This window comes from Panthera pardus, unplaced genomic scaffold (genome assembly GCF_024362965.1).
Source record: "Panthera pardus isolate Hobbes unplaced genomic scaffold, ASM2436296v1 HiC_scaffold_16, whole genome shotgun sequence".
NCBI classification, from domain to species: Eukaryota; Metazoa; Chordata; class Mammalia; order Carnivora; family Felidae; genus Panthera; species Panthera pardus.
The window spans coordinates 75,194,153-75,221,356 of NW_026526721.1; the positions used below are offsets into that span (position 1 = coordinate 75,194,153).

General features: G+C 35.7%; 1 protein-coding gene across 4 annotated transcripts in view; it reads left to right on the plus strand.

The window, feature by feature from the left end:
• The window catches only part of FGF12 (fibroblast growth factor 12), a 560,417-nt gene that overhangs the window by 348,041 nt on the left and 185,172 nt on the right, over positions 1 to 27,204 (plus strand). For all 4 annotated transcript variants that reach the window (XM_019463519.2, XM_019463520.2, XM_053903541.1 and 1 more), the window contains one exon: positions 22,618 to 22,721. In XM_019463519.2, the coding sequence (XP_019319064.1) occupies positions 22,618 to 22,721 (104 nt within the window). The remainder of the gene's footprint in view (positions 1 to 22,617; positions 22,722 to 27,204) is intronic.

A 27,204-nucleotide genomic window follows, 5' to 3' on the forward strand; every position in this document is an offset into this window, starting at 1 on the left:
CTTCTTTTCTGGTAAAATGTCTGCTTATATCTGTTTCTATGAAATGTCTTTTCATTTGTAGAAAATCTATTTATATTTTAAAATATCAGCTCTTTGTTACATGAGTTGTAAATTTTTTACTTATTTTGTTGCTTGTCTCTGAATTTTTTTGGCTGTGCTTTATTTTATAAATATGCTTTTATGCCCTCAGCTTTTCTTTCTTATTTAAAAAGGCTTTATTGTTAGAGAGGGAGGGAGCCAAACCATAAGAGACTCTTAAAAACTAAGAATAAACTGAGGGTTGATGGGGGGTGGGAGGGAGGGGAAAATGGGTGATGGGCATTGAGGAGGGCACATGTTGGGATGAGCACTGGGTGTTGTATGGAAAACAATTTGACAATAAATTTCATATTATAAAAATAAATAAAGTATCAGACAAGCTAATGGCAAGTTAAAAAGATAAATAAAATAAAAAGGTTTTATTCATTCCAAGATTGTTTTCTTAATGATCTGCCATGTTTTGATTTAATAAATTGTTTGACTTTTGTGCTTAGTATTTAATGAACACAGAGTCCATTTCTTGAGATATTTTGATTCTAGACATCTAATATTTCATGTTCCTAACTACTGTTTATAAATACAAACAGTGTATTCAGATTTTATGAATAAATTAAATTCTTCATGAGTTCAGCATAAAGAAACATTTCAGGGTCTTTTCTGGTTCCATACAAATTTTAGAATTGTTTGTTCTAGCTCTGTGAATGGTCTGTATCTGAGTTTCAGAAATCCAATTGGAAACTTAAAAATGTAGTCATCCAGTTATGTTTTCTATACAATACCAAACATATGATGTTTTGATACCACCAGCCACAAGTCTGTAGACACAGCCAAAGCCAACAGAAGCTCTATATTGCTAAACTATCAACAGAAACATGATCCACATGGTTAGTTGGGAAAAACTATCAAGGACATAAGGGATGCTGTGAAGAATTATAAAGATGTTTTTCTCCCCAGACAGGGGCCTTCCTGGACAGGCAGTTCATCTCCTTCACTTACTCAAGCATACACATTATCATTCTCATGGGAGAGTAAGGGTTACGCTATATCCAACTATAGGGATATTATTTTCTTCTACTATCATCTATACTTTAAGAATATGTCATCAGTTTGTATGTGTGAAATCACACCTACAAGTTGGATGAAAAGAAAACCAACGTATGTTTTCTCCTGCTGATTTTCTTTAAGCAAGATTATTTACATAATATGAAGCAACATTGTGGTACATGTAATGTTGTTACTCTTGCAGTGGCATATTTTTTCATTATCAAAATTAATAATTATCTTTAGCTTATGAATGCAGTTACTTCACTTGATTTTTTTAATAAAGAAAAAATGCCTTTTGATTTTAATAGCTAGAAGGAGAGTAATGAACATTTGTTACAAATTTGGTTTTGTTGACTATGTTTTAATTTTAAAGACTATGCCTCCAGATGATATTTATGGAGAGCATGAACAAGAAACTATTTCCTTGAATAGTTTGCCCACTCACAGAAAATCATAGGGGGATAGCTTTCTAAACTTTTTGTAACCTTGACCTCTTTCCTTATTAGTCTTGTATTTCTTTTTAATCCTAAGACTTCTGTCCTCATGTGTTCCTCTAGTCAGTAAAGGAAAACATGAGCCATTTGAAATTATCCTTCTTGCTAGTTGCTCTGTAACTGTTTGTGGGCATATTTATAAGCAGTATACATAGAGGTTAAGAGTCTTCTGGGAGCAGAGCGCCTGGGTGGCTCAGTCTGTTAGGCGTCAGACTTTGGCTTAGGTCATGATCTCATGGTTCGTGAGTTCAAGCCCTGCGTTGGGCTCTGTGCTGACAGCTCAAAGCCTGGAGCCTGCTTCAGATTCTGTGTCTCCCTCTCTCTCTGCCCCTCTCCTGCTAGTACTCTGTCTCTTTATCTCTCTCTCTCTCTCTCTCTCTCTCTCTCAAAAAAATAATTTAAAAAAAGGAATCTTACACAAGTTACTTAACCAAGTGTATTCCTAGAAAGAAAGGAGGGCTAATGTTGTCTTTAATATATTCTTGGCTCTGTGAGGTGACCAGTGTGTTGACCTTGAGCAAATCACATAAAATTTCTCAGCTTTATACAATCTCTGATTACACAAAATGAGAGGAACAGACAGTCTCTCAGATTTTAGTAGCCTTTCCATTAATTCTCGCATAGAAGGGAATGTATGCTCAGAAAAACTGACTGGCAGCTTCCATTTCTTTAAATACCATTTCTTCTGAAAAGTATGCTGCCAGCAGGAAATCTTCACTTTACAGATCCCTATGTGATATTCTCAAGGTGTGTGTAAAGATGTGGAGAGTCACATGCATAAATGATAGAGCCAGAATTTGAATCCAGGCTATCTGACTTGAGATTCTGTACCTTTGGTGTAGTTATTTAACTTCTTCACATCCAATTCTCTCATTTATTAAGTGGGAATGATAGTAGAATTTACATCATAGGGCTGTTGTGCAGACGAAATGGGGCAATTCATGAAAAGTGCTTAAAGTTACTGTGCCTAAAACACAGTAATTCTCAATTAATATTATTGATTGTTGTTACTATAATAATAATAATTATAATTATTATTATTATTAATCTTTGTCAGCATGGATGAAAGAGTGTTTGCAAGGATCTCATAGATCACAGCCATTTCAACTGAAGTAGAATCCTTAATGGTGGCAGCTATTGTTACACATGAAAGAGTGTAAAGGTGCTAGCTGGGAGTATTGAAGAGTGCTCTAAGTCAGTGGTTCATAAAATGTGTAGTCCCCAGCATCAGCATCATCTGGGAACATTCTTGAGCCTTAAGCTAGACATACTGAATTAGAACCCTGTGCTGTGGCTCAGCAGTCTGCATTTACAAGCCCTCTAGAGGATTCTGATACACTGCAGTAGGTATGACTGGTAACTCTCCTCTGCCCCCAGGGTTTGGAGTGTTCACATTTTCTGATTAAGGCAGTCTCTGTCTTGGGACTGCCATACCTACTTCTACTGGTACCTAATTCCTAATATAATAGGGAAAGCATAGGTCTGTAGGCATACTGCAAACCATGATGAGATTCAGACTTTGTAGTGTCTCAAACATGTACAGAATCGGTTATATATTTTTTTTTAATTTTCTAGTAGCCACATTAAAAAAATTATTTTAATTCCAGTGTATTTAACATGTGATAGATGAATGGATAAAGATGTGGTGTACATATATATATGCACATCTATCAATCTATATATGTTTGCTGTATATATTTATTGAGAATACTGCCTGTGTGTATGTGTATATATATGTACATATATGTACATACATACAGAGAGAGAGAGAATGGAATGTTACATTTGATTTATTATCTGGAGAGAATCAGAGCTCAATTCTAAACAGATGTGTGATCAAGCATAGGTTTGGGGGAATTACAAAAATATATAGGTAAGCCTGTGTCTTGGCCATTTTACACATGCTAATTACATTTATTTGGACTGACTTCACCCATCTTATCCAATGGCTTATCTAGTAAGCCACTCTTACCCTTTAGTGCCCTTCTCAACTTTTATCTCCTTTATGTGAAGCCTTCTCTAACTTTCCTGACAATTGCCACCTTTATACAACACCCCTCACTAACTCACTTCACCCTACTGTGTTTGAAGCTTGTATATACCTTCACAGCTGCACAAGTCACATTCGACTGGCCATTCCTTATCTGTATTTGTGTTTCCCCTCGTAGAGTGTGATGTCCTTATTTGCCCTTCTGCCGAGCACAGCAGTGGACCGTTTCCAAGATCCCAAACCGGAGGGCTATGCAGATAGGTTTCATTTAGTTGGCATGCTTCACGGGGGAAAAAAAGGAGTGTATTCAAACAATGGATGCACCTCCTTTCCCCCACATTTTCCTCCTACCTGCCTAAGCCCTGAAGAGTTTTGAGTTTGGGATACCTCTTACTCAATGTTGTGAAATCAAAATGACTGAATACAACTTCAAAGGAAGAGTATAAATCACTTAAGTATCACTAATTGGACTGTGAGTCAGATAACCTGTTTCCAGTGCAAGTCCTGTCCCCACTTAGCTGAGTGTTCTTGTTTAAGCCTTTTGTTCCTGGTTATCTACTCTTATCCAAAATTAGGTGTTTAGAAAAGATTATCTCCAATATCCCTGAAAGATCTGAAACTTTGAAAGCCTATAAAATTGGCAACGACTTTTGTTTTTCTCTTTGAAAACTTGAAATTTCCCCTTTTAAACACATTATAAAAAGGCAAAGTTGTAAGAGTGGATAGTACAATAATTTTTGTGATGAGTTTGAAAACTGTAGTGAATTCACTCTGCCTTCAAAATATATACAGAATCTGATCACTTTGCAAAACCCCTATTGCCACTACCTAGACCAAGCTGCTCTTATCTTTGGACTTCTGCAGTAGCCTCCTGACTGATCTTTTTACTTACGGCTTTCCTCTTTTGTCTATTAGCCACACAGCAACCAAAGTGACCCAGTTAAAACATAGGTTGGCTAGGTCACTTCTCTGTTCAGTCTCTTTCATCACACATCATTAAGGGTAAAAGCCAAGTTCATTTTATGACCAGTACGGTTTTACTTAATCCTGCCCATTACCTCTTGTCAATTAGTCTTCTTGTTCCTCAAACATGGCAACTATGCTTTTTCTCAAGGCCTCCCAGCATTCCATGTCTTCCTAACATGTTCTTCCTCCGAATACCTAAATAGCCCTCTTCCTCATCTTCTTCATTCCCTTCCTCAAAAATGATGCCTTTTCATGTGGAGGCCTTTTTTGGTTAGTCGATAAATTTCAATCCCTGTCTTTAACACTTCATTCTGCCTTGGTGACTTGATATTTTCTTCCCCCAGAACACTTGTCACTGTCTAATATACTTATGTGTTTTATTATGTCCCTCCTCCACTAAAATGTTCCCCGTGTATACCACAGAGTTTCCTCATTCATACTTGCTTATGTTATTTTTTTTCCACTAATTACATCATCCTCTAAAAACAAGATCAATTGCCTTTTGTCTCTGAATTTTTTTTTTCCAATTTCTTTAACTGGAAGTCCTGCTTTTTCCTCTCTATACCCTGTACATCTCTTAAGAAATTCATGCAGTTTGGGGCGCCTGGGTGGCTTAGTCAGTTAAGTGTCCACCTCTTGGTCTCAGCTCAGGTCATGATCTTGCGGTTCATGGGTTTGAACTCCGCATTGGGCTCTGCTGATGGTGTGGAGCCTGCTTGGGATTCTGTCTCTCCTTCTCTCTGCCCCTCCTTGACTTGTTTGCTCGCTGTCTCTCTCTCTCTCTGTGTGTCTCTCTCTAAAAATAAATAAATAACCTTAAAAAAAGAAATTTATGCAGTTTCATCTGTATATATTTATTATGTATGTGACTTATTTACTTCTTTTAGGTTGTAAGTTTCTTGAGGTCCTTGACTATGTCTGATTTATCTGTGTTGGCATGTAATAAGGCCTTAATAATGGGTAATGCCTTAGCAAAGGAAATGAATAGGTTAATTTATAGTAATAATAGTATAATCAGACTACCATTTAAATTTGAAAGGCTTATTAGTTAGAATAAAAGCTCCACAGGGGCAGGGAGGTGTGCCTGCCTTTTGCACTGTTGTATCTCCAGCACCTAGAACAGTGCCTGGGACATATTAGGTTCTCAATATTCGTTGAATAAATGAATGAAAGTGAATTCTCAGAACAATGCCATTAAAAATGAATATGACTTTGTTGAACAACACTCAGCATGAAGGATTAATGCAAATTGGATCACGTTTGCCTTTTGTTTTGAGAATGACAGACAATTTAAGAGACTTCAAAAATGGATAAGAAAGTCATTTTCCATTATGAAAATAGGAAGAAAATTGAGTATGGTTAGTGCAGAAAAGTGAACTTTATAGCAATAATAGTAAAAGAAGTCACTTCTGCACAGTTTTAAATATATCCTTAAAGCAATATGTGAATATATATTCATGGTGATAATTACAGAGGCATCATTTCTGAAAGTATGTAAATGGTACATTTACATACTAGAGAGAGAGAGAGAGAGAGAGCCATTGCTTTTATTATTCATCCAGGACCAGGAGCTAAATTGAAGCTGATTTTGTAGGGAACAGAAACTATAATACTCAGGTGCTTTAAAAATAAGAAAAAAAGGGGGTGGATTCCTTAAAGTAGAAAAGGGCATTAGAGTTGTGATAAATTAGAGATTATTAAAATCTTTCTGAAATTACCTGCTTGTGGCTCTGAGATGTGAAGTTGATTTGGTAAAGGTAGACTAAAGAAAATTCAGTTCCATTATATCTGTATCCTGTGTTCATTCCTCAATACAAATTATTGCTTGAGAGATTATATATAGGTTTCCCTACATTCTCACACTTAATGGAGATAGTAATTAATAGCATTGAGATTTCTTATATGTGGCTGGTTTGATTAGGTATCCAGTTTATAGCAGTTTATTAAGGAACAAATCATAGCTTTATTCTGATATGAATAGATATTTTCCAGGGCATACTACCATGAACTATGAAAGAATTATATATTTTCCATGAGGGACTTAGAAAAATAAATGGTAACCTATATGCCAAGTATTACTTCTTAATATGAGTTTGGGGCATGTCAGATAATAATGGCTAATGTTTACTGAATAATTTTATAAATTTTATTCATTTAAATCTAAAACAGTTCTATAAAACAGGTACTATAATCATGCCCACGTTGAAGATGAATAAACTGAGGCATAGCAAGTTTAAATAATTAGTCACACACACAGATATTAAATGATAGATTCAGGATTTGAATTCAGTGAGTTTAGTTCCAGAGTTAATGCCTTTACCCACACTTTACACTGAATTTCTTTTTCTTGGTCAATATTTCCTAGCACATAATAAATACTTCCTTAAATCATACCATTGCATTTTCTCACAAAACTTTTTGAAAGTATTAAGAAAGAAGTGTGATTTACTTATAAAATATTGTGGTGGTTTATTTTAAGAGTATAAACATTGAACTTGAGGGATTTTTCTTCAATATGCTTGATGTATTTAAATTGTAAATTAAAATATTTTTTGGAGGGGCACCTGGGTGGCTCAGTCTGTTGAGCCTACAGATCTTGATTTGAGCTCAGCTCACGATCCAGAGGGTCATGGAATTGAGCCTTGCATTGGGCTCCGCACTAAGCATGGAGTCTGCTTGAGATTTTTTTCTCTCTCTCCCTCTCTCTCCCACTCTGCCCCTCTCCCCTGTTCAAGCTCTCTCTCTAAAAAAAAACCAAACTATATATATATACACACACACACACACACACACACACACATATATATATATATATATACACAGACATATATATAGATATACATATGTATAGATATAGATATCTAGAATAGATCTAGAATCTAGATTTATAATATTATATACATATACATATATATACATACATATATATATACATATATATATATATATATATATAATAGTAAACCATTATACAATAATTTTAAATGTTCTTCATTTGGTGGCCAGTTTCATGTATCTGACTTGGAAGTTTGAGGTGTGTAGGATGTGTGTATTTGTGTGTGTGCATATATTTCCATGCATTATTCAGTAGCCTAGATAGAGTGGTATTGAGCAGGCATTCTGCCAAGATCTAGTGAGGTTGCACTTAGTACATCTGCTTTCCCTGACACCAAGACAGTGTGGAGCACATTCCCATGTCAAAATATGTCTGTTCAGCATTACTAAGCCCACTCCATAGTATTCTAATTGAATTTTTAAAAATATCTTAAAGAAAGCTTCTCTTTGCTTCCTCTTACTTAGGTATTGGCAGAAGATACCATTTTACTGTTACCTTGGTATATACCAGGGATAGGTTATGATCCTTAAGGAAGCAGTGTGGTGTTGTGAACATCCCATAAAATTTCATAGACAGACAGTTATGGAAATTAACATGCATTTCTCCATTTACCAGCTATCTACCCTTGAGCAATTTGTTTAGCACTTTGAAACTAGTTTCTTATTTGCAAAATGGGAATTATATGTAAAGACTTAGAGTATATAACATCAAACTTACCCTACTGGAAGAGACTGCTGGACCCTACTGGAAAGTCTGAAAGAGGAGAAATCTATGTTGCCTAAAGTGTGATCAAGAGTGATTTCAGGGAAAATGTAGGACTGAGCAGAGCCATGAAGAGTTGTATAATAAGCATTCTTGAAGCCTCATCTGCAATTTCAGCACCTGTCTGGGCCCTAGATCCAGGCTTCTTGTCTTTAAAAAAATTTTTTTTTTACCATTTATTCATTCTTGAGAGAGAGACAGATTGTCAGTGGGGGAGGGGCACAGAGAGAGGGAGACACAGAATCTGAAGCAGGCTCCAGGCTCTGAGCTGTCATCACAGAGCCCAATGTGGGGCTCGAACTCATGGACCACGAGATCATGACCTGAGCCAAAGTTGGACGCTTAACCAACTGAGCCACCCAGGCACCCTGAGTCTTTTTGTCTTTAGGAGGGTTTGACTGAAGTTGACTCTGGATAGGATTCAACCCCACTGCACTTGGAATTTCTTTCAGAGGGGTAGGAATGAAATGTTCCACATGGTCTCTTCTCTGTCATTTGATTCTGTTGCTGATGTAAGCAGGGGAAGTCCTATCATGATGCAAGGGGAGACAGTCTACTTCCCACCACGTCAAAATCCTCTAGAACAATGGCTCCCAAATTTTGAACATTAGAATCACCAAGGTAACTTAAAAAAAATCTTATGCCCAAGTCAATAAAATCAGAATCTCTGAGGATCCAGTCAGTATTCTTAAATAACACAGATAATTCCAAAGTGCAGTCAAGAGTAAGAACGGTGATTTCTTCCGGAACATTGCTTCTTATACTTTAGTGAGCAACAGGATCACCTAGAGGGTTTGTTAAACTACTGATTTGGGGGCCTTACCCCCAGAATTTCTGATTCAATAGGTCTGGAAGAAGGGCTGAATGTTTGTATTTCTAACAAGTTCAGCAGACCACACTTTGAGAACCACTGCTCTAGAACAGTGCTTCTTGAATCTGAAATGCATAGTAATCTCTTGGGAAACTCCTGAAAGTGAAAATTGTGACTCAGTAGGTCTTAGTTGGGGCCTAAGAGTCTGCCTTTCCCATAAACTGCAGGAGACACAGATACTGCCCACAACACGCTTTGGTCTACTGACTGGTAAGGTTATAGAAGCAACAGTAGCATCTGGAAGCTAGTTAGAACTACCCCAGACCTACCAAATATGAAATTGCTTTTTGGCAATGCTGTACATTGGAATCATATGAAGAATTTAAAAAATATATTGATGCCTGGATTCAATCCTGGAGATTTTTATTTAGTTGGTATGGATGTGGCCAAGGTATTGGAATTTAAAAACAAACAAACAAAACTCCTGAAGGTTGTAATATGTAACAAAAAAAAATGAGACAGAGTTATACAATAAGATAATATTTTAAAGTACACTGCAAATCATTGCTGTCCTTTTAGGGAATGTTTCTTGATATTTTATTGTGAAAAAAGCTGGAGATGACCAGTAAATGGCCCCTTCTCGGTCCACAGCAGATATCAGTAAATTCTTTTGCTTTTTGTTTTGTTTTGTTTTGTTTAGACAGATTTTTACAATAGTCATTGTGGCCTAGCTTCATTTGTCTTCTTCTTCTTCTTCTTCTTCTTCTTCTTCTTCTTCTTTTTTGAGAGACAGAGTCAGAGAGAGAGCATGCCACCGAGGCAGGGAGAGGGGCAGAGGGAGAGAGGGAAAGACTCTTAAGCAGGCTCCACACTTAGTGTAGAGCCTGATGTGGGGCTTGATCTTCCGACCCTGGGATCATGACCTGAGCAGAAATCGAGACTCAACCAACTGAGCCACCCACACGCTGCTCATATGTCTTCTTAAGACATAGTTTTGGAGTTTCACATATGCCTGCCATGTTCATGCTTTATCTTCATTAAGACCAAGATATTGAGGGAAAACTGTATTCTAGTTACTAAGTTGCAAAGATGATTCCTATACAATTCCTGCTTTCTAGCTGCTCCTAGAAAAGTAGGTAAGGTTGGGGTTGAACCTTTATGTAAAATAAAACTTAATAATGCCAGGTAGCACTGGTACTACCAAGTGATTAGAAAACAAAACAAAACAAAAAAACAAAATGCTAGATTTAAGAGATAGGAGAGATCCCCAAAAGTCATGGTGCTCAGAGAAAGTGTACCTTAAACTGAACCTTGAAGAATAGGAACAAAATATGTAAGCTAAGATTAGGAGAATTCCCTTTCAGATAAAGAGGCACAGAATTACTGAGTGGAGAAAGTTCCTTCCATGTTGGGCACAAATGAACTGACTAATGGTTTTAGCAAAGAAATTATGTGGAGATATTATAGAACCATATTTTAGAGTGCCTTAACTGACAGCTAAGGGAATTTCAACTTTATATTTTAGGACATGGGGATCCAGTGACTATTATTGAGCAATTGCAATAGAATGATAGGTGAAATGTGGTACTTTGGAAAAATTTTGTACCTAGGGATTATAGGAGAAATTAGCTAAAACAAATTTTCAGGTAGAGAATACTGATAAAATCATCCTCTTATTTTTCAAATTCTATTTTTCCTGCTCCGTTTCTAAAAATAAAAATCTTACCACATTTATTTCTATAGATCCACTTAATATTTTTGGAATTCAGCAGAAATATAATTTATATTTATATATTATACCATATCATATATATCATGTAGTATATATTTGAATCATGAGCAGTAAATACAACCTTTGAGTGTCAATGTCAGTATAACTTGAGTGGAATATGAATATTTTTTCTTTGTGGCTTTTTCACTGACTTTCCACTATTTAAATATAATTGCTCATCAGTATTGTGTGCATAAATTTTCAAAAGTGCTTTCTTGTTTTGGTAATTAATGATAATGAAGTGCAAAGCTTTGGTTGTGCTTATCTAAACCATCTCAAGAAGTTAGCTTTTGTTGTCTGTGTTTAATTTTAACTAAAAGGAACTAAAGGTTTAATACTTTCTGAGTGGGGAATTTCTGCTTGGCTGACAAATTTATTTATTATGGTTCCATTTTTTTCTCTCTTTACCACTATTTAGGTTGTGGTTACTAGAAATTTTCTTTTATTTCTTAAGGGAAACAATATTTTATAGCCTTACAGCCACCAGAACATAGTTTCACACCCTCACCCTAGTCTGGCTTTTTAAAAAATATTTATTTATTTTGAGAGAGAGAGACAGAGAGAGAGAGGTTGAGAGAGAGAGAGAGAGAGAGAGAGAGAGAGAGAGACAGAGCACTCACACACACAAGCAAGTGGAGGAGGGGAAGAAGGAGAGGGAGAGAGAATCCCAAGCAGGCTTCTTGCTATCAGCGCAGAGCCCAGTGTAGGACTCAATCCCACAAATGGTGACATCATGACCTGAGCTGAAATCAAGAGTTGGACGCTCAACCGACATCCACCCAGGCACCCCTACATCCTAGTCCTTTCCTGGCTGATTTTGTGGCCCTGGGAAAACCACATCTTTGAGATTCAGTGCCTTCATGTGTAAAAAGATAGTTGCAGAGTGTACGCGTGTTTTTTTTTATTCTATTTTATAGACTTTTACCACTATGATTGCAGGTGCCATGTCTGTCTTTTACCTCAGTGTATTACAAGTGCCTAGTACAGTGTCTAGAATATATGGGATGAATTAATAAGTAAACCTAAGAGGCCATAGTGTCACTTTTGGCAAAGTAGTGTTTGATGGAAAATTTGTGGAAGATGTAAATCTAAAACCTGCAAAATGTGTGAGATTTCTTGGAGGGTGTTTCTGCCCTATGATCTTCTGGATTGACACCTGTGCTGTTCAGAGTTCTTCATGTGGACCATAAGACAAATCTGATGTATAAGACAAATTGGCCACAGTGGATGAGTGATGACAGGCATTTGCTTTCATTATCGATGGTGACATGCTTCATTTTTCATCTTAAGGGAAAAAAAGAGAGAATCACATTGAATTGACTTGTTAATTATGCAAGTTTTGAACATATCTGAAATAACACAGGAAAGGTCGTATGGTAATATCAGGTTTAAAAGCCACTGGCAGGATTTCTACAAGAGCTAAGACAACATTTCTACTAGCTTCTGTCCAAGAAAGGGAGGGAGCATCGTACTGCTCATTTTGACTATGCTGAAAATTCACCATGTTTGCTCTTGGCCAAAGCTTAGAAGAAACATTTGAAGTCTCTAACCTCCAAAGTGCTTATCAGTTCCATAGGTCAGTAAATTCATTAGGGAAATAAATCAGGCAGTTGTATTATTTGACCAATTGTTTGTAAAGTAAGACATCAGACTGAAAGCACTGAATCATTATACCCTAAACTATGTTGACTTTTACATGTATTCATTGTTTTATTTTAAACACATAGCTGTTTTTGCTTACTGGGTCTTAAATATATAAGATGAAACACATTGCTTTTTTTCTGCCATGACATCTTAAGAAACTTAAGTTAAAATATGAGATAATGATGGCTCAAGTGTGCCTTACTCCCCAACCCCATTGTGAAAGCTCTGGACCACATCAATAATGCTACTTTGTACTTTACTTTTATAGTTTAATACATATTTAAAAAAATATATTATCTTAACTCATTTTTATAACAAGTCGTTGAAGCATTCAGAGTGGACACTAATGCTCAGTGAGGTTACATTATTTCCAGGCACCAAGGTCACAAAGCTGTTAAATGTTAGAGCTAAGGCTCATGACTGAGAACTGTGTCCTCTGAACTTAAGTTCAGTCCTTATACTAGTTTTGTTTCCTTAAAAGCTAAAGTAGGAACACTCACATATTTCTCTTAATTTATGGAAGAAAAGCTATTTTAGAGAGTTAAATTCAGTGACCACAATTGTTCATGCTTCTACTGTGCAATGTACTTTGGATGGAAAAAAAAGCATATTTCATATTCTTGAAAAATTCCTTATTTTCAGGGAAATTCAGGCAAACAAATAAATATGAAAAAGCAGTGTGATACGTGTTATGTAATGCTGTGGAATTAGGATAAGGGAGCAATTCATTTGCCTGAATGAATACTCCATTGTACCCTAGTTTATACGACCACGTTTGTGTTGGAGGAGTTAGGAGCCAAGACTGTCTATCTTCTAGTTTGTTGACTATTCTGTAAGTTCATTTTCCTATTGAAAATGAAGAGGGGGGGAGGAATTGACCTTAATAAATGATAAAAGCCAGAAGTACACATTATTTTCATGACTAATGAAAAACCAATTGAGTATAACCTACAAATATTATCATAAATACCACAATTACAAATGTTATTACAGAGATTATATATAGGGTTATGAAGAAAAATAACCTGGAACCAACTTAATTTTAGGTTAAAATTTTTGTAGGATATATTATTCACACTCTGACAAAGTATCTTTATTGAGAACATTTTGATGAGAGGGAAATGATAATTTTCAAGACAATCTGATATGGAGAGTACACAGGTTATAAACCCAAATATCTCTATTCTCGCTCAGCATCTTCCACTACAAATTTAACTTGGCATTTTAGTGGGTCATAAAATTTATTTTTTTGCCTTGCCCATTCTGCACATTCAACCCAGAACTTGAAAACATGACTGTACTCTTTTATACCTGTTCATTATTACAAGCAATAAGGAGTCTGTCCTTAGAAGTTGCTTGGGAAGATACTGGATTTACCTGTTGTAAAGAAGAATTTGTAAGGAGCTTTTTTCTCCCTCCTTCACTTTTTCTTTTCCTCTCTTCCTCTTCTTCTCTTTCTTCTTGTATTTTCATTGCTGTCACAGTGTTTTCTGATGTATTTTGCATTATTGCCACCTTTTTGCCATTGGAAAAATTTGTGTGGATAACACACAGGTAGAAATGAAGTTGACTAAGAACATAGCACTTTGGCAAGGTACTTTTTTTAGTTCCAGTGTAATTTTACAAGATGTCTGATATCTGATTATAACAGAGTTCCCAAACTCCTCATTTCTTCTTCAATCCTTCTAAAACCTGCATCACCCTTCACACACACTTCAGCCTTACACATCCTATACTTCTGTCCACTCAAACCCTGTGTCATGTAAATCTTCTGGCTTTCCCTTTAGATTCCGTATTTGAATATATTCTATGTGTGATAAATAATATCGATTTTTTCTTGCATGCTTAATTCTGGAAATATGACCAAGAAAAGCTATGAATAAGCAAACTTAAAGAGAAACCATTGCTGATTCATTTATTTATTTGGCAAATATTGAAGAGCGGCTTGTGAGACCAGGATGCTACATGCTAGGCAACAAGGATAATAACAATTTCCAGGGCCTTCAAATTGTACCCAGAATAGTAGGAATGTCAGGAAGAATTACAAGTGAAGGTTTATCCCCTAGGGACCACATCTGTTGGCTACATCACTATTTTCCCATCCCAAGCGTAACATGTGGCATATACTAAGTGCTCAATAAATATTTATAGAAAGAATACATATTTTTTTGAATTGGAGACATTATAGAGATACTTACAAGATACCATATGAGAGTTCAACTGACTATAGCTATGGAATCTTACCCTAAAGTTTAGGATGGCAATTTTCATTCCCTTCTGTATTCATTTGGTACCCAAAAAAGAAGTTAGGACTTTTTATACACTGAAGTAAAGCCAACTAGTGAGATACTTATTTTAAAAGTGACATTTTGCATGTCAGAATGCCTAGCATGATGCCTGAAAAAAAATTAGATATTCCATGAATATACTCTCTTTAGTTTTTCCTACCTCATGCGTTACTTTTCTTTCATTCTCTCCTGACACTTAAATTTCAACCTGATACTGATTGAAATCTTGTAGGTCCTAAAACTTATACGATTTGAGGCATTCTCTCAGAAAAAAATAAATATAGCATGATGAAATTAAAATTGGATACAAAAGTGAGTAGGTTGAGAAAATAAATCACAAAGGATTAAATTTTAAAAAACTGAAAGCTATCACAAAGATGATAAAATCTAGGGAAATAATAAAATATTTTAATTAATTACTTGGTGGATGCAAGTCTATTAATTTCTTTTCCATTATTTTGTATGCAGAATCTTTGGACATCTTTTTGTATGGCAAGAATTTCATAATGTATTTCCTGAAAAAAATAATTCAGTCTTTCCTGTAGCATGATTAATCAACAATTATCCTTGATTATTTTCTTTTAATATAAAAGTCTATTTTAGCTTCATAGCTCATAATTGGTCATTTCATGTACATGTTAAGTATTGTTATCAAATATGAGAATTTTTTTGTTGTATGATATCAGGGCAATTCAAATCCATTACCTACTTCCCCAAGTAAATAACTTTTGCCAGTCATTTATACATTATTATAATAATGCTACATATTCAACAATCACATAGCCTCAACTGCATGCAATAGCAATGTTTATGTCTCATGTGTCTGAGGCGGTCCACAAGCCAGTTCTGTTGATCTTGTCTTGGTTACGTATCTGGGGGTCAGCTATCTGTTGGTTAATCCAGAATTGCCTTGGCTGGATTTCTGAGGCCACTTTGTTATGTTCTAAGTATTTTATATCCCCTTCTTGGGATCAGTGGGTTAGTCTGTGCATATTCTTCTCAGTGCAGGGACAGAGGAGAAATGAATAAATGGGGGGTGGGTGGGAATGAGCTCTTTTTCAGACTCTGCTTGCATTTGCTAACAACCTATTGGAGAAAGCAAGTCACACGACTGAGCCCAGTGTCAAGGGATAGGGCAGAACATCCTTTTAGAGCATTGCAAATTTATATGGAAAAGCATATAAATGTGAGGAAAAGTAAAGAATTGAATGTATCAATACAATTCATCTACTAGGGTTTTGTTTTGTTTTACCATTTTCCCTCATTACGTTTTTAAACAACAGCTTTGTTGAAGTATATTTGACATACAAAAAAACCCTATACATATTTAATATATACAATTTGTTAAGTTTTGATACATGCACACATTCATGAAACTATCACTATAATCAAGGTGATAAACATACCCATCAGTTCCAAAATTTTCCTCATGCCCCTTTACTTCTTTTTTTCTTTTTTAAAAGAAACACTTAATATGAGATATAGTCTCTTGACATACTTTTAAAGTGCACACTGTAATATTGCTAACTATAGGCACCATATATATACATATATATATCTATATATATCACATTTTCTTCATCCACTTTTCCATACATGGACATTTAAGTTGTTTCTATATCTTGAATATTGTGAATAATGCTGCAATGAACATGGAAAGGCATATATGTTCTCAAGATCCTGATTTCAGCTTTCTCCATATATCCCAGGAGTGGGATTACTACATTATATGGTGGTTCTTCTGCGTTTAATTTTTTGAGGAATCTCCGTACTGTTTCTATATTGGCCACACCATTGTACATTCCACTGGTGGTACACACTTCCAATTTCCCCACATCCGTGTCAACACTGTTTATTTATTTATCTATTTATTTGTTTATTCATGGTCATTTGAGGGGCTCTTGGGTAGGTCAGTCAGTTAAACATCCAACTCTTGATTTCAGCTCAGGTCATGATCTCACAGTTCGTGAGTTCAAGCCCTGCATCAGGCTCTATGCTGGTGGCGTGGAGCCTGCTTGGGATTCTCTCTCTCCCTCTATCTGCCTCTCCCCTGCTCATTCTCTCTCTCTCTCTCTCTCTCTCTCTCTCTCAAAAATAAATCAATAAACTGAAAAAATGTAAAAGAAATAGTAGTCATTTGAACAGGTATGAGATGGTATTTCATTGTGTTTTGATTTGCATTCCCTGATGATTAGTGATGCTGAACATTTTTCATGTACCTATTGGTCATTTATATATTGTCTTTGGAAATATGTCTATTCAAGTCTTTTGACCATTTTTCAATTGAGTTATTTGGATTTTTGCTGTTGACTTGTAGAAGATACTTATATATGTAAGTCATTAACTCTTTATTAGTTATATGTTTTGCAGATACAGTTTTTTCCCCCCATTTTTCAGGTTACCTTTTAACTCAGTTAATTGTTTCCTTTGCTTTGCAGAAGATTTTTAGTTTGATGTAGTCCCACTTGTCTATTTTTGCTTTTTTTGGCCTATGCTTCTGGTGTTAATATGAAAGAAATCACTGCCAAGACTAATGTCAACATTTTCCCCTATATTCTCTTCTAGGAGTTTTATAGTTTCATGCTTTATGTTTGGACTTTTAATCAATTTTGAGTCATTTTTGTGTGTAATATAAAATATAAGTCCAACTTCATTCTTTTGGATATGGAAGTCCAGTTTCCCCAGCACCATTTTTTGAAGAAACTATCCTTTCCCTTCATTACCTTTTTCATATACTTTTTCCATGTGGTTCAGTAATTGGGTTTGTTATGGATCCCAAGAATACCAACTCCATTATTTCAGTTTTCAAAATATAAGAGTCAGATTTACATAAAGGTTTAGAATGAGATACTCCTTTTGGAAAGGACAAAATTGAGACGATGTTTGGATATCATATTCGATGCTTGTACTTTCTTTGGCTTATAATTATAGTCTTCGGCAAATGTTTACTGGGATCTTGAATATAAATAGGATATATATTACCCTGTTTATTCTGTGTGTGTGTGTGTGTGTGTGTGTGTGTGTGTGTGTGTGTCTTTCTCTCTCTTCTGTTTCTGTCTCTTTTTTCTTCGTCTCCCACTCTCTACTCTGTATTATACAGGTGTGGTTTAGATGTGATATTTGTTTGGGGAGCTTACATTCTAGTTGTGGTTAGGACAGAAACATATTTTTTAAGGAAGAAAATTATAAATTGTGGTGAAAACAGTCTAGATTCAGGACTAAGGCAGCTTAGGAGTGAGAGAAAACACTTGGTATTTGGTGTGTCATGTCAAGCATGGCAGGAGGTTCAGTGTGAAGATATGGGGAGAGCAGCATTCCAAGCAGAGAGAATGAAGTAAGCAGAAACATGGGGTTAAAGAGTAGGAAGAGGAAGATCAAATTACTAGAAGCAGTAAGTAAATATATTAGAGGAAATAATGCCATGTAGCAGAAATGTGCGACTATATATAATTTTGATCTTCAGGCTGAGATGTTTTAAGTTTTTAATTTCTTTTTGATATTAAAAATATGTTGATCTTAAGAAAAAAAGAAAAAGCACTTTTATTCCAATAAGAAGACCACAAATTCTGGAAATGTGTCTTTTCATGACCCTTATAATCAATAACATTTGATGAATGTAAGATATGTACATATAACTGGGGTAGAAATTGCAGAGACCTACCCTGAAAAGTCTTCCATTTTAGGGATGGAGACAGATGTGTAAACAAATGGCTATAATGCCCTGTCTTAAATGCTATTATAAAGATATACTGATGAATTACACAATTATGGAAAAGGAAACAGCCATCTCAAGGGTTTGGGTAAAACTTGTGGTGCAGTTGAATAGTAAAGACAGATCTTCAAAAAGAGAGAAGAAAAGAAAAGAAAAGAAAATTTAGCCTACTTAAAGATCAAGGGGGGACTTGGGAAATGGGGAAACTCTATAAAGCTGGTTTTGGTGAATGGAATGCGTGAGTAGCAGGTGATAAACTGGAAATGCCATTTGAAGCCATATTGCAAAGGGTGCTGAGGGTCAGAGTAGAAACTTTGGATCCATCCATAGTCAGTGTAGAGTACCTAGAGGTTGTAAGCAGGAAAATGGCATGAGTAGATTCCAGGGACTGGAACAATGGTGTGGCCCAGTTCCTATGAGTTAGGGCTGTGGCTTCGAGGGTGGAGAGGAAGACTGGAGACACGGGAGGAATTCTTGTGAGTAGCAGAGGGCTCCTGTGAGTTACAGCCTGTGCACTACAATGAAGATAAATAATAGATAAGAGTAAGTCATTTGCCACTTTTCAAGATTTTAGGAGGCAGATGCAGACCTTCCCAAAGAGAGTAGTTTTTAGCTTTTACCACTAAAAATTTAATTCCAAAATGTTTACTGATTTTTTTATAGACTTGCTAAATCTCCCAAAGCATACCATTGAAAAGCCATTATCACTTTCTGGTTTGCATAGAACTTTCACAGTTTCTTGCTTTTGTCCCTGCCTGGCTTTAGTAATTTTCACACTGTCCTCAGGTATGAAAAGTTTTCTAGTTGCTTTGTTATGACTGTTTCAGTTAGATGGATCAATATTCTTAGCATTTGTCCTGAGAAATCTTTAGGTGAGAAAGATGTTCTGCACAATGTTGGCTTTCATTGTTCTTTCTCATAAGAATTTTCACTGAACTTAATATTTTCCAGGAGTTGCATTTATTTACAATGTATAAATACCTTCCTTTAGTTGGTACCTTACATATTCACTCTGCTTCCTTTATCAGTTAGGATTACGGTTGGCTCCACATTACACAGACTAAAATAACAAGGCCTTATTTTTCTCCCATAAAAGCCAGACCCTAGGTAATTGCTGGACTGGTGCCATTGCTCCCCAAAGTCCTTGGAGACCCAACTCTTTCCAGGTTGCCTACCACCACTCCCTGGGGGGGGGTAGTCTTTGTTTTCATGGTCTCAGATGATCCGGCCACCACGCCCCCATCCCAGTCCACACAACAGTAAGGCAGATGGTTGAGAAGAGGGCGAAGGAAACTTATAAGCTCTTTTTTTTTTTGAGTTTATTTGTTTTGAGAGAGAGCAAGTGTGAGAGTCAGGGAGGGGCAGAGAGAGAAGGAGGGAGAGAATCCTAAGCAGGCTTCATGCTGTCAGCATGGAGCCCAATGCAGAGCTCAATCCCATGAACCACAAGACCATGACCTGAGTAGAAATCAAGAATGAGACACTCAACCAACTGAACCACCCAGGCGCCCCCCCACAAGCTGTCTTTAAGGAAAGAGTCTTCAACTATGCAGAGACCCTTCTGCCAACATCTCTTTGGCCATTACTGAGTCCACAGCCATAGCCAGCTGCATGATATGTATGGAAAGGTAGCTAAGTAGTCTTAGACTTTGTGAAAAGGCAAGAATGGATATTAGGAGAAATTAAACTTAAAAACAAAGAAGGAGGAAACACATGTGAGAGAGCCAGAAAACTTTTGTTCAGGTAGAGTTTCACTTGGGTTACCACATTGAACCTATTTGTCTTCCTAAAATTAAGATAATCATTCTGTCCTAAATGATCCATAGTGTTCGTGGTTGAGGGTCAAATACAGTGATGAATTTATCAACACTTTGAAGATTAAGAGTTGCACAAAAATGAAGTATTATTTTTTAAAGTATTAAACAATTCTGAATATAAACTCAATAGATACCAGTGAGATGATGTCAGTTTTTACATCATGCCCTAAGGTAACCTTATTTGACAAGCAGAAGACATATATTAATGACAAATAACTCTTATATAGAGAGAACACCTCTCTGTTTATGAAACACTTTTAAGAATTTGATAGTACATTTGATTCTTCTATAAATACTCTGCGGTAACAATTATTATGTTCATTTTACAGATAGGAAAATAAAACAGAGGTTAAATGAATGGCTCAAAGCCATGTAGCTTCTGAGTGGTTACTTTAGAAACTATGTTGTCTGCAAACCTCACACTTTTTTTGTAATCTGTTGCTGCTCGAATCTTTATGCGTCACACTTCTTGTTTTCCATTTGGCAAAGTTTAGATATCTAAGATTAGAGTGACAGACATTCAGATGTTTATCCCTACTTTATCTATGTGGTATTCATTCTCACTTATCCCTAGTATGAATCAAATCTTCCCATCTACTGGTCTACACATACATTATCTTCCAGAATCACCTAACCTCCGGTCCCCCTAAAATGTTTTTCTGTTCTTGACTTACTCAAATTCTGCCCTTTCTTTGTGTCAACCTGGGTCCCATATTCCATGTGAAACATTTCCTGAATATTTCAGGCCACACAGATCTTCCATTTTCCTGAACTTCTGTAACATAGAAAATATATATAGAATGCATATATTATATTTAATTATAGAAATAAATTATACACTGTATCAGATTATTCCATATGTCTTAGCTTTCTCTCCCCAAGTAGACTTTAAGGTCTTGTACTTCTTAAGTTATTTCAGTAGCACAAGGACAGTGTGAAGAACAAAAACAGTTCACATTCAAATTGAGATGGCTAATAATTCTTGAGCATCTTCTAAGATTTAGTCTCAACTGTCATGACAAATGAAGAAACAGGTTCAAAGAGGCAAAGGGACTGGTCCAATGTCAAGCATCTAAGAATTGAAACCTGCTGTAGTAACCTGTGGTCTAAGTCTTGATCCTCTACACCCATCAACTGAACATTTGACTGGAAGTCAAACTGTGTGTGTGTGTGTGTGTGTGTGTGTGTGTGTGTGTATGAGTGTGTGTGGTTAGTTAGCTTACCATTCTACATTGAGAAAAGCCCAGAATAATCAGTCATTCCAGGTAGCCCTTGGTTTGATTTACATACATCTTAAATTCAACACTAAGAAGATGACCAGAACTGATGAAAATTTTATCAGTAGAAAAGCAGGATAAAAATTTCCAACTAAACTAGAATGTTAAAGTGAGCTACAGATATATTCTTTTATGCATGAAGCTGTGAGATATTTAGTTCATAGCCATGTTGCATCTGTAGTGCCTAACTATATGATTACTTTCTTCCCTTATGTATTACAAATTATTTCAGGGAAGGGACGATGTTAATGCTTATGCTCATTTTGTAATCAGAACAATAACTAGAGTAGTGCTAGGAAGATGTAATTCATCAAAATATATTTTTGGAAGAAAAACAGATTATCTTCTTATTTTTCTTTCTGGTATTTGAATACCTTATCCAAGTAGACATATAGATTGTTCAGTGATGGACAACCGAAATATTTAAAGACCACAAACCTGTTCTCATTTCATCACGGGATACTGAATTCAGTTTAACAAGTTAATTTTTAATGGTTTTAGTGGTTTTGTGCATGTATTTATACATGTCTGTGTGTGTGTTTTCTGAGATATATGTCTATTACAGCTTAAGCTATCAATTAGAGATACATCTGTTTACATATCTACATTTACATGGAAAATAATTGAACTATAAAAAGAAATGCTCTCATTCTACCAATGTAGCTAAGAATGAGTCAGTGATTTTTATGTTTATCTTCTGTATTCAAGACAATGTTCAAGACAACAGGGAAAAATCTGAAAACAAGAAGCTTTGGCATAGGTTTTAAAGGTCATATTTTATTATTACATATGACGGCAATTATGTTTTCCACTATTGAGAATGTTTTGGTTCAAATTATTTACTTGTTTGAAAAAATCATATTATACTGTTTGAATATGTGTTCATTTTGTGAAGCAAAAACGTGGGGCCCTTTGAGACCTTCTAATGTCACCCCTTTATTACAGATGAGTTTATTTGATTTACCTGAGGTCGCATAGGTAATTAAAAGTGGTGCAAAGATAAGAAGCTTGCTCTCCCCACCCTTAGACCTCTTCAGTCTCCCTCTCTCTCCCTACTAATTTCAGTTCATAGGTTTGAATTCTCAAAAGAGTCCTCTTAAGAAGCAGAATGATTTATTCAAAAGGTCACTGATTTTTTCCTCTCTGTCTTCTTTTTCCCTCTTCAGCCCTCTTCAATCTAATTCCCGTGGGCCTGCGTGTGGTGGCCATCCAAGGGGTGAAGGCCAGCCTCTATGTGGCCATGAATGGTGAAGGCTATCTCTATAGCTCAGTAAGTACCTTGGAAAGTGTGCATGTGCATGTGCTTGTGTGCACACATAAACTGGTGTTGACAGGTAGTGGAGTAACCATTCTTTTATGGAAGAAAATTAGAAGTCGAAGTCATTTTATATTTTCTGACCCAATGTCAGGATTTTATTAAGATTTTATAATTTACAATGCAAAGGATCATGCCCTGTTGAGAAAGACCTAGTCTATGCAATATAAATTCTCTTTGTCTGGCTTCCACTTCTAGAGGATAATTGATCTTTTGAATTTTACAGTTCTGTTTAATTCAAGGGGTAAGACGGGTTTTCCTTTCTCCTATTACTTCTCCTGTAAGCACAGAGGATGGCTTATGCAGTTAAATTCTTCAGAGAGTCTTTTGTGTCCTGTTGTGGAGAAAAACTTTCAGAATAGGTTGTGTTTTGTTTATATTGAATAAATCTTTTCAGTACCTAATATATCAGATTCCTGGCATAACTCGTCACTTCAAAGATGATGTGAATTTATGGAATGAGGTCTGGATTAGGAGCTGGACATTTGAGTTTTATTTATATTTCAGTTACTATTTCTCTTTGGACAAGTTACCTCCCCCTCTTTGGCTTAATTTCTGGACCTTTAAAGTGAGGGTGTTGGACACTGGGTTGTTTAACATCTCTTTTATTTCCAAAACTGACAAAATTAGGTAGTATCAGTAGCTACATTATGAGCACTGACATATTGTAAAGTAGTTAACTCTCCTCTGATGCCTGTCTGACTCTCAAGATAATAATTTATGTATTGGGAAAATGTGACTGCACTGAATAGATAGATATAGATATAGATATAGATATAGATATAGATATAGATATAGATACAGATATCTATATCTGTTCTCTCATAAGGAAATAGCCTATTTGAAGTTCATGAAGAGATATCCTTGAAAATGGAAGTTCTACTTACTAGATTCTAAATTAAATATTAAATTGTTTTTTAAACTTTTTTCCATATTCAGTTGAATGAATCTCTGCTGTACTATGCTTGTTTTTAGTAATACATCTGCCATTCATATTAAGATTTTTAAAGTTACTGTTTTATTACCGAGCATACTCAGATCTGAATTTGCATTCATATACTAGATGTGTACATACATATTATTTCAACAGTTCTGCTCAATATAATACTTACAGGTAAACACACTTTTGGTTAAAACAAAAATGATCTTTCATTTTTAATGTGACATAATTCTAACAGTTCTTAATGTCCAGTTATTATGAGTTTATATTTTAAATATAAGAATTAAAATAAGCAAAAAAGATAAAAGCTTGTTGTTTTGAATAATTCTAATTAGTTAAACTTAAAAAAAATGTTTCACTGTAGTACAAACTAAAACATGGAGATAATCTTAGGATAGTATTGACTTTAGGGATTTAACCAGTCATCAAGTAAAGAGCCAAAGCTATCAGTTATGCAAAAAAGACGGAGTTCAGATCTTTGGACCAGAGTTTATTTCCAAAGGTTTTAGAAGAAGAAAAACACAGAAAGTCTGACAACAGTACTGTAGGCAGAGCACAGTGTGTAGGAGCCTGTGCGTGTGTGTGTGTGTGTGTGTGTGTGTGTGTGTAGGGCATCCGAGTGTAGAGAGATCTCCCTTGTTGGGTGCAATCTCAAAGTTCCTGAGAGGAGCCTGGATATTCAGTAGGAGTTAAGTAAACTGCATACTCTGAAGCAGGTTCAGAAATGCATTCTTTTTATCATTCTTGCTCAGAATTAAGGGTAAGGCACAGAGGTCTTGAGCCCATAGGAGGGGTTTCAAGAAATTCCTGATTAGATAATTTTACTGTGGGTGCTTTTTTGTAAAGGAGTAAATGCCTTAGACTGCCAATAATTACCTGGTGAGTTACCTATTTGGGGTAACCACATACTCAATTTCCTTTTCTTTTATTGCTTCATACCAAGAATCACCTAATTTCTCCCTTCTTAAGGTAGAGGCTACTGAGAACAATTTTCCTTTGATTATAAGTATGCCATTGCTGACAAAAATCATCAGGATTCCTACTTTCAAAATCATCCTCTCTCTGGATAGAACTAATAGGAGTAAGTGTTGGTATTTAATTAATCTGATTTAATTTAATTTTTTAAATGTTTACTTATTTTTGAGAGGGGGAAGGAGCAGAGAGAGGGAGACGCAGAATCCAAAGCAGACTCCAGGCTCTGAGCTGTCAGCACAGAGCCTGATGGGGGCTTGAACTCATGAACTACAAAATCATGACCTGAGCTGAAGTCTGACACTTGACCGACTAAGCCACCTAGGCACCCTGGTGTTTAATTTTAAACAGTAGGCATAGGCCTGAGGCTTTCGTTATAAGACTAGAGAGAGCTGATCCTGGGGTAGGCAAACCTGAAAAAGAATTGAACATCAAGGCTCCATCACAAACACAGTACTGCTCAGCTATGTGGTATGCCTCAGCAGGATAGCACCAGCACAGCCAGGAGCCTGGTGGTGAGTTAAAAGCAGGTTATTAACACAAGTTTTCTTGAGGTATTTTGGTGTATATAAAACTTGTGGGTTTTTTTTTTAAAGTCGTTTCCTATTTCATTCATGTTAAACAGTATAGTTAGGCACATCAACAGGGGCCATATCTGGTATGTGGCAAGGACAGGGAGGGGGCTGATGTGTGGCTGCAGCCAAACCCAACAGGTCTTAAAGAAGCTACTTAGAGTCCCAGCGGTGTGTCATTTACCTGGTTTGCGTTCATTTTAAAACTAGGAATTAATTCCCTTGTGACTTCTGATTTCTTCCTGTCACCAGGAGACAGGAAAGAGTAGTTAAAATGGAGTGACTGCTGAGTAGTATAGAGCTAAAATGTAAAGATCCATTCTGAAAAATCTGTTTTGATAGCTGAATTTAATTCATGTGCATTTAGTGAGATTGTTGATGCATCTGGATTTGTTTTTGCCATTGTAGTTCATATTTTTTCTTTTGCTTCTGTGTTCTTTATTTATTTCCTTGTGTTGACACTTTTTCTCTATTCTATTTTTATTCTTCCACTAGTTTGTAAATGTAGCTTATGATTCTGGCTTTAGTGATTTACCCTTATTTTTTAATATGCGTTTATAAGTATATAAGATTATATATACTCATTATATATGCTCAATATTTTTTTGTTTCTGTCTGCATTCCAAACAGCTGGTTGACCTTAGGATGTCATCTTGCCTAGTAAACACCACCACCCTTCTTGCCAATTTGATTAGTGAAACTTTAAAATAAAATCATATGCATGATTAGTTATTATTCTACAGATAATAGTTAAATTTACCAATCTTTAAAATAATTTCTATGCATATAGTTTTTGGTTTTGTGTATGTATCAAATTTGGCCTAAAGAAATCTTTGTTTTGGATATGAGGTCTATGTAGGTGGTGAATTCGCTTTGTCCTGGTGTCCATGAACATGCCTTCTTTTTGCTTTCAATCATAAATTATAGTTCAGATTGTTATAGGATTCTAGTAGACCTGTATTTTTCCCAGGACTTTGAAAATTATACTCCATTGGTTTCTGACATCTATTGTTGAATATGAGAAGTTTACCATCAGTTTAATATTCTTTCCTTTGTAGGTAATCTATATAGGAAAAAAAATCTCTTTATGTTTCATGTTCTGCAAATCCGACTATAATATCTTGTTGTGAATCTATCTTTTTTTTTTCTACTTGTGACAATACAATTTTAATAGGCCATAGTCACAATGCAATATCTGGCAAAAGTTCTATTACATGACTGAAACTCAATTTCAAGGGTTTTAAACTATTTTTTTTTATTTTTTTATTTTATTTTTTTTTAATATATGAAATTTATTGTCAAATTGGTTTCCATACAACACCCAGTGCTCATCCCAAAAAGTGCCCTCCTCAATACCCATCCCCCACCCTCCCCTCCCTCCCACCCCCCATCAACCCTCAGTTTGTTCTCAGTTTTTAACAGTCTCTTATGTTTTGGCTCTCTCCCACTCTAACCTCTTTTTTTTTTTTTTTCCTTCCCTTCCCCCATGGGTTTCTGTTAAGTTTCTTAGGATCCACATAAGAGTGAAACCATATGGTATCTGTCTTTCTCTGTATGGCTTATTTCACTTAGCATCACACTCTCCAGTTCCATCCACGTTGCTACAAAAGGCCATATTTCATTTTTTCTCATTGCCACATAGTATTCCATTGTGTATATAAACCACAATTTCTTCTATCTTAAATTACATTGTTAGAAATTCAGAATGCACTTTTAATAAAAAGATGCATATTTCTTCAGTTATGAGATATTTTAACTCTTAACCCATGTACATTTCACTTCTCTATCTTGATGCTGATAATGCTCAAAACGACTTATGTTAGAAACTCAAATTTACCTACTCTAGAATTAATGCCATCTAATTTGTGATTTCAATCACTATGTATTTTTCATTTTTGGATGTCTAATGGTTTCCAAGTAATATCTACCTGATCTTGATTGATTTCTTCCTATT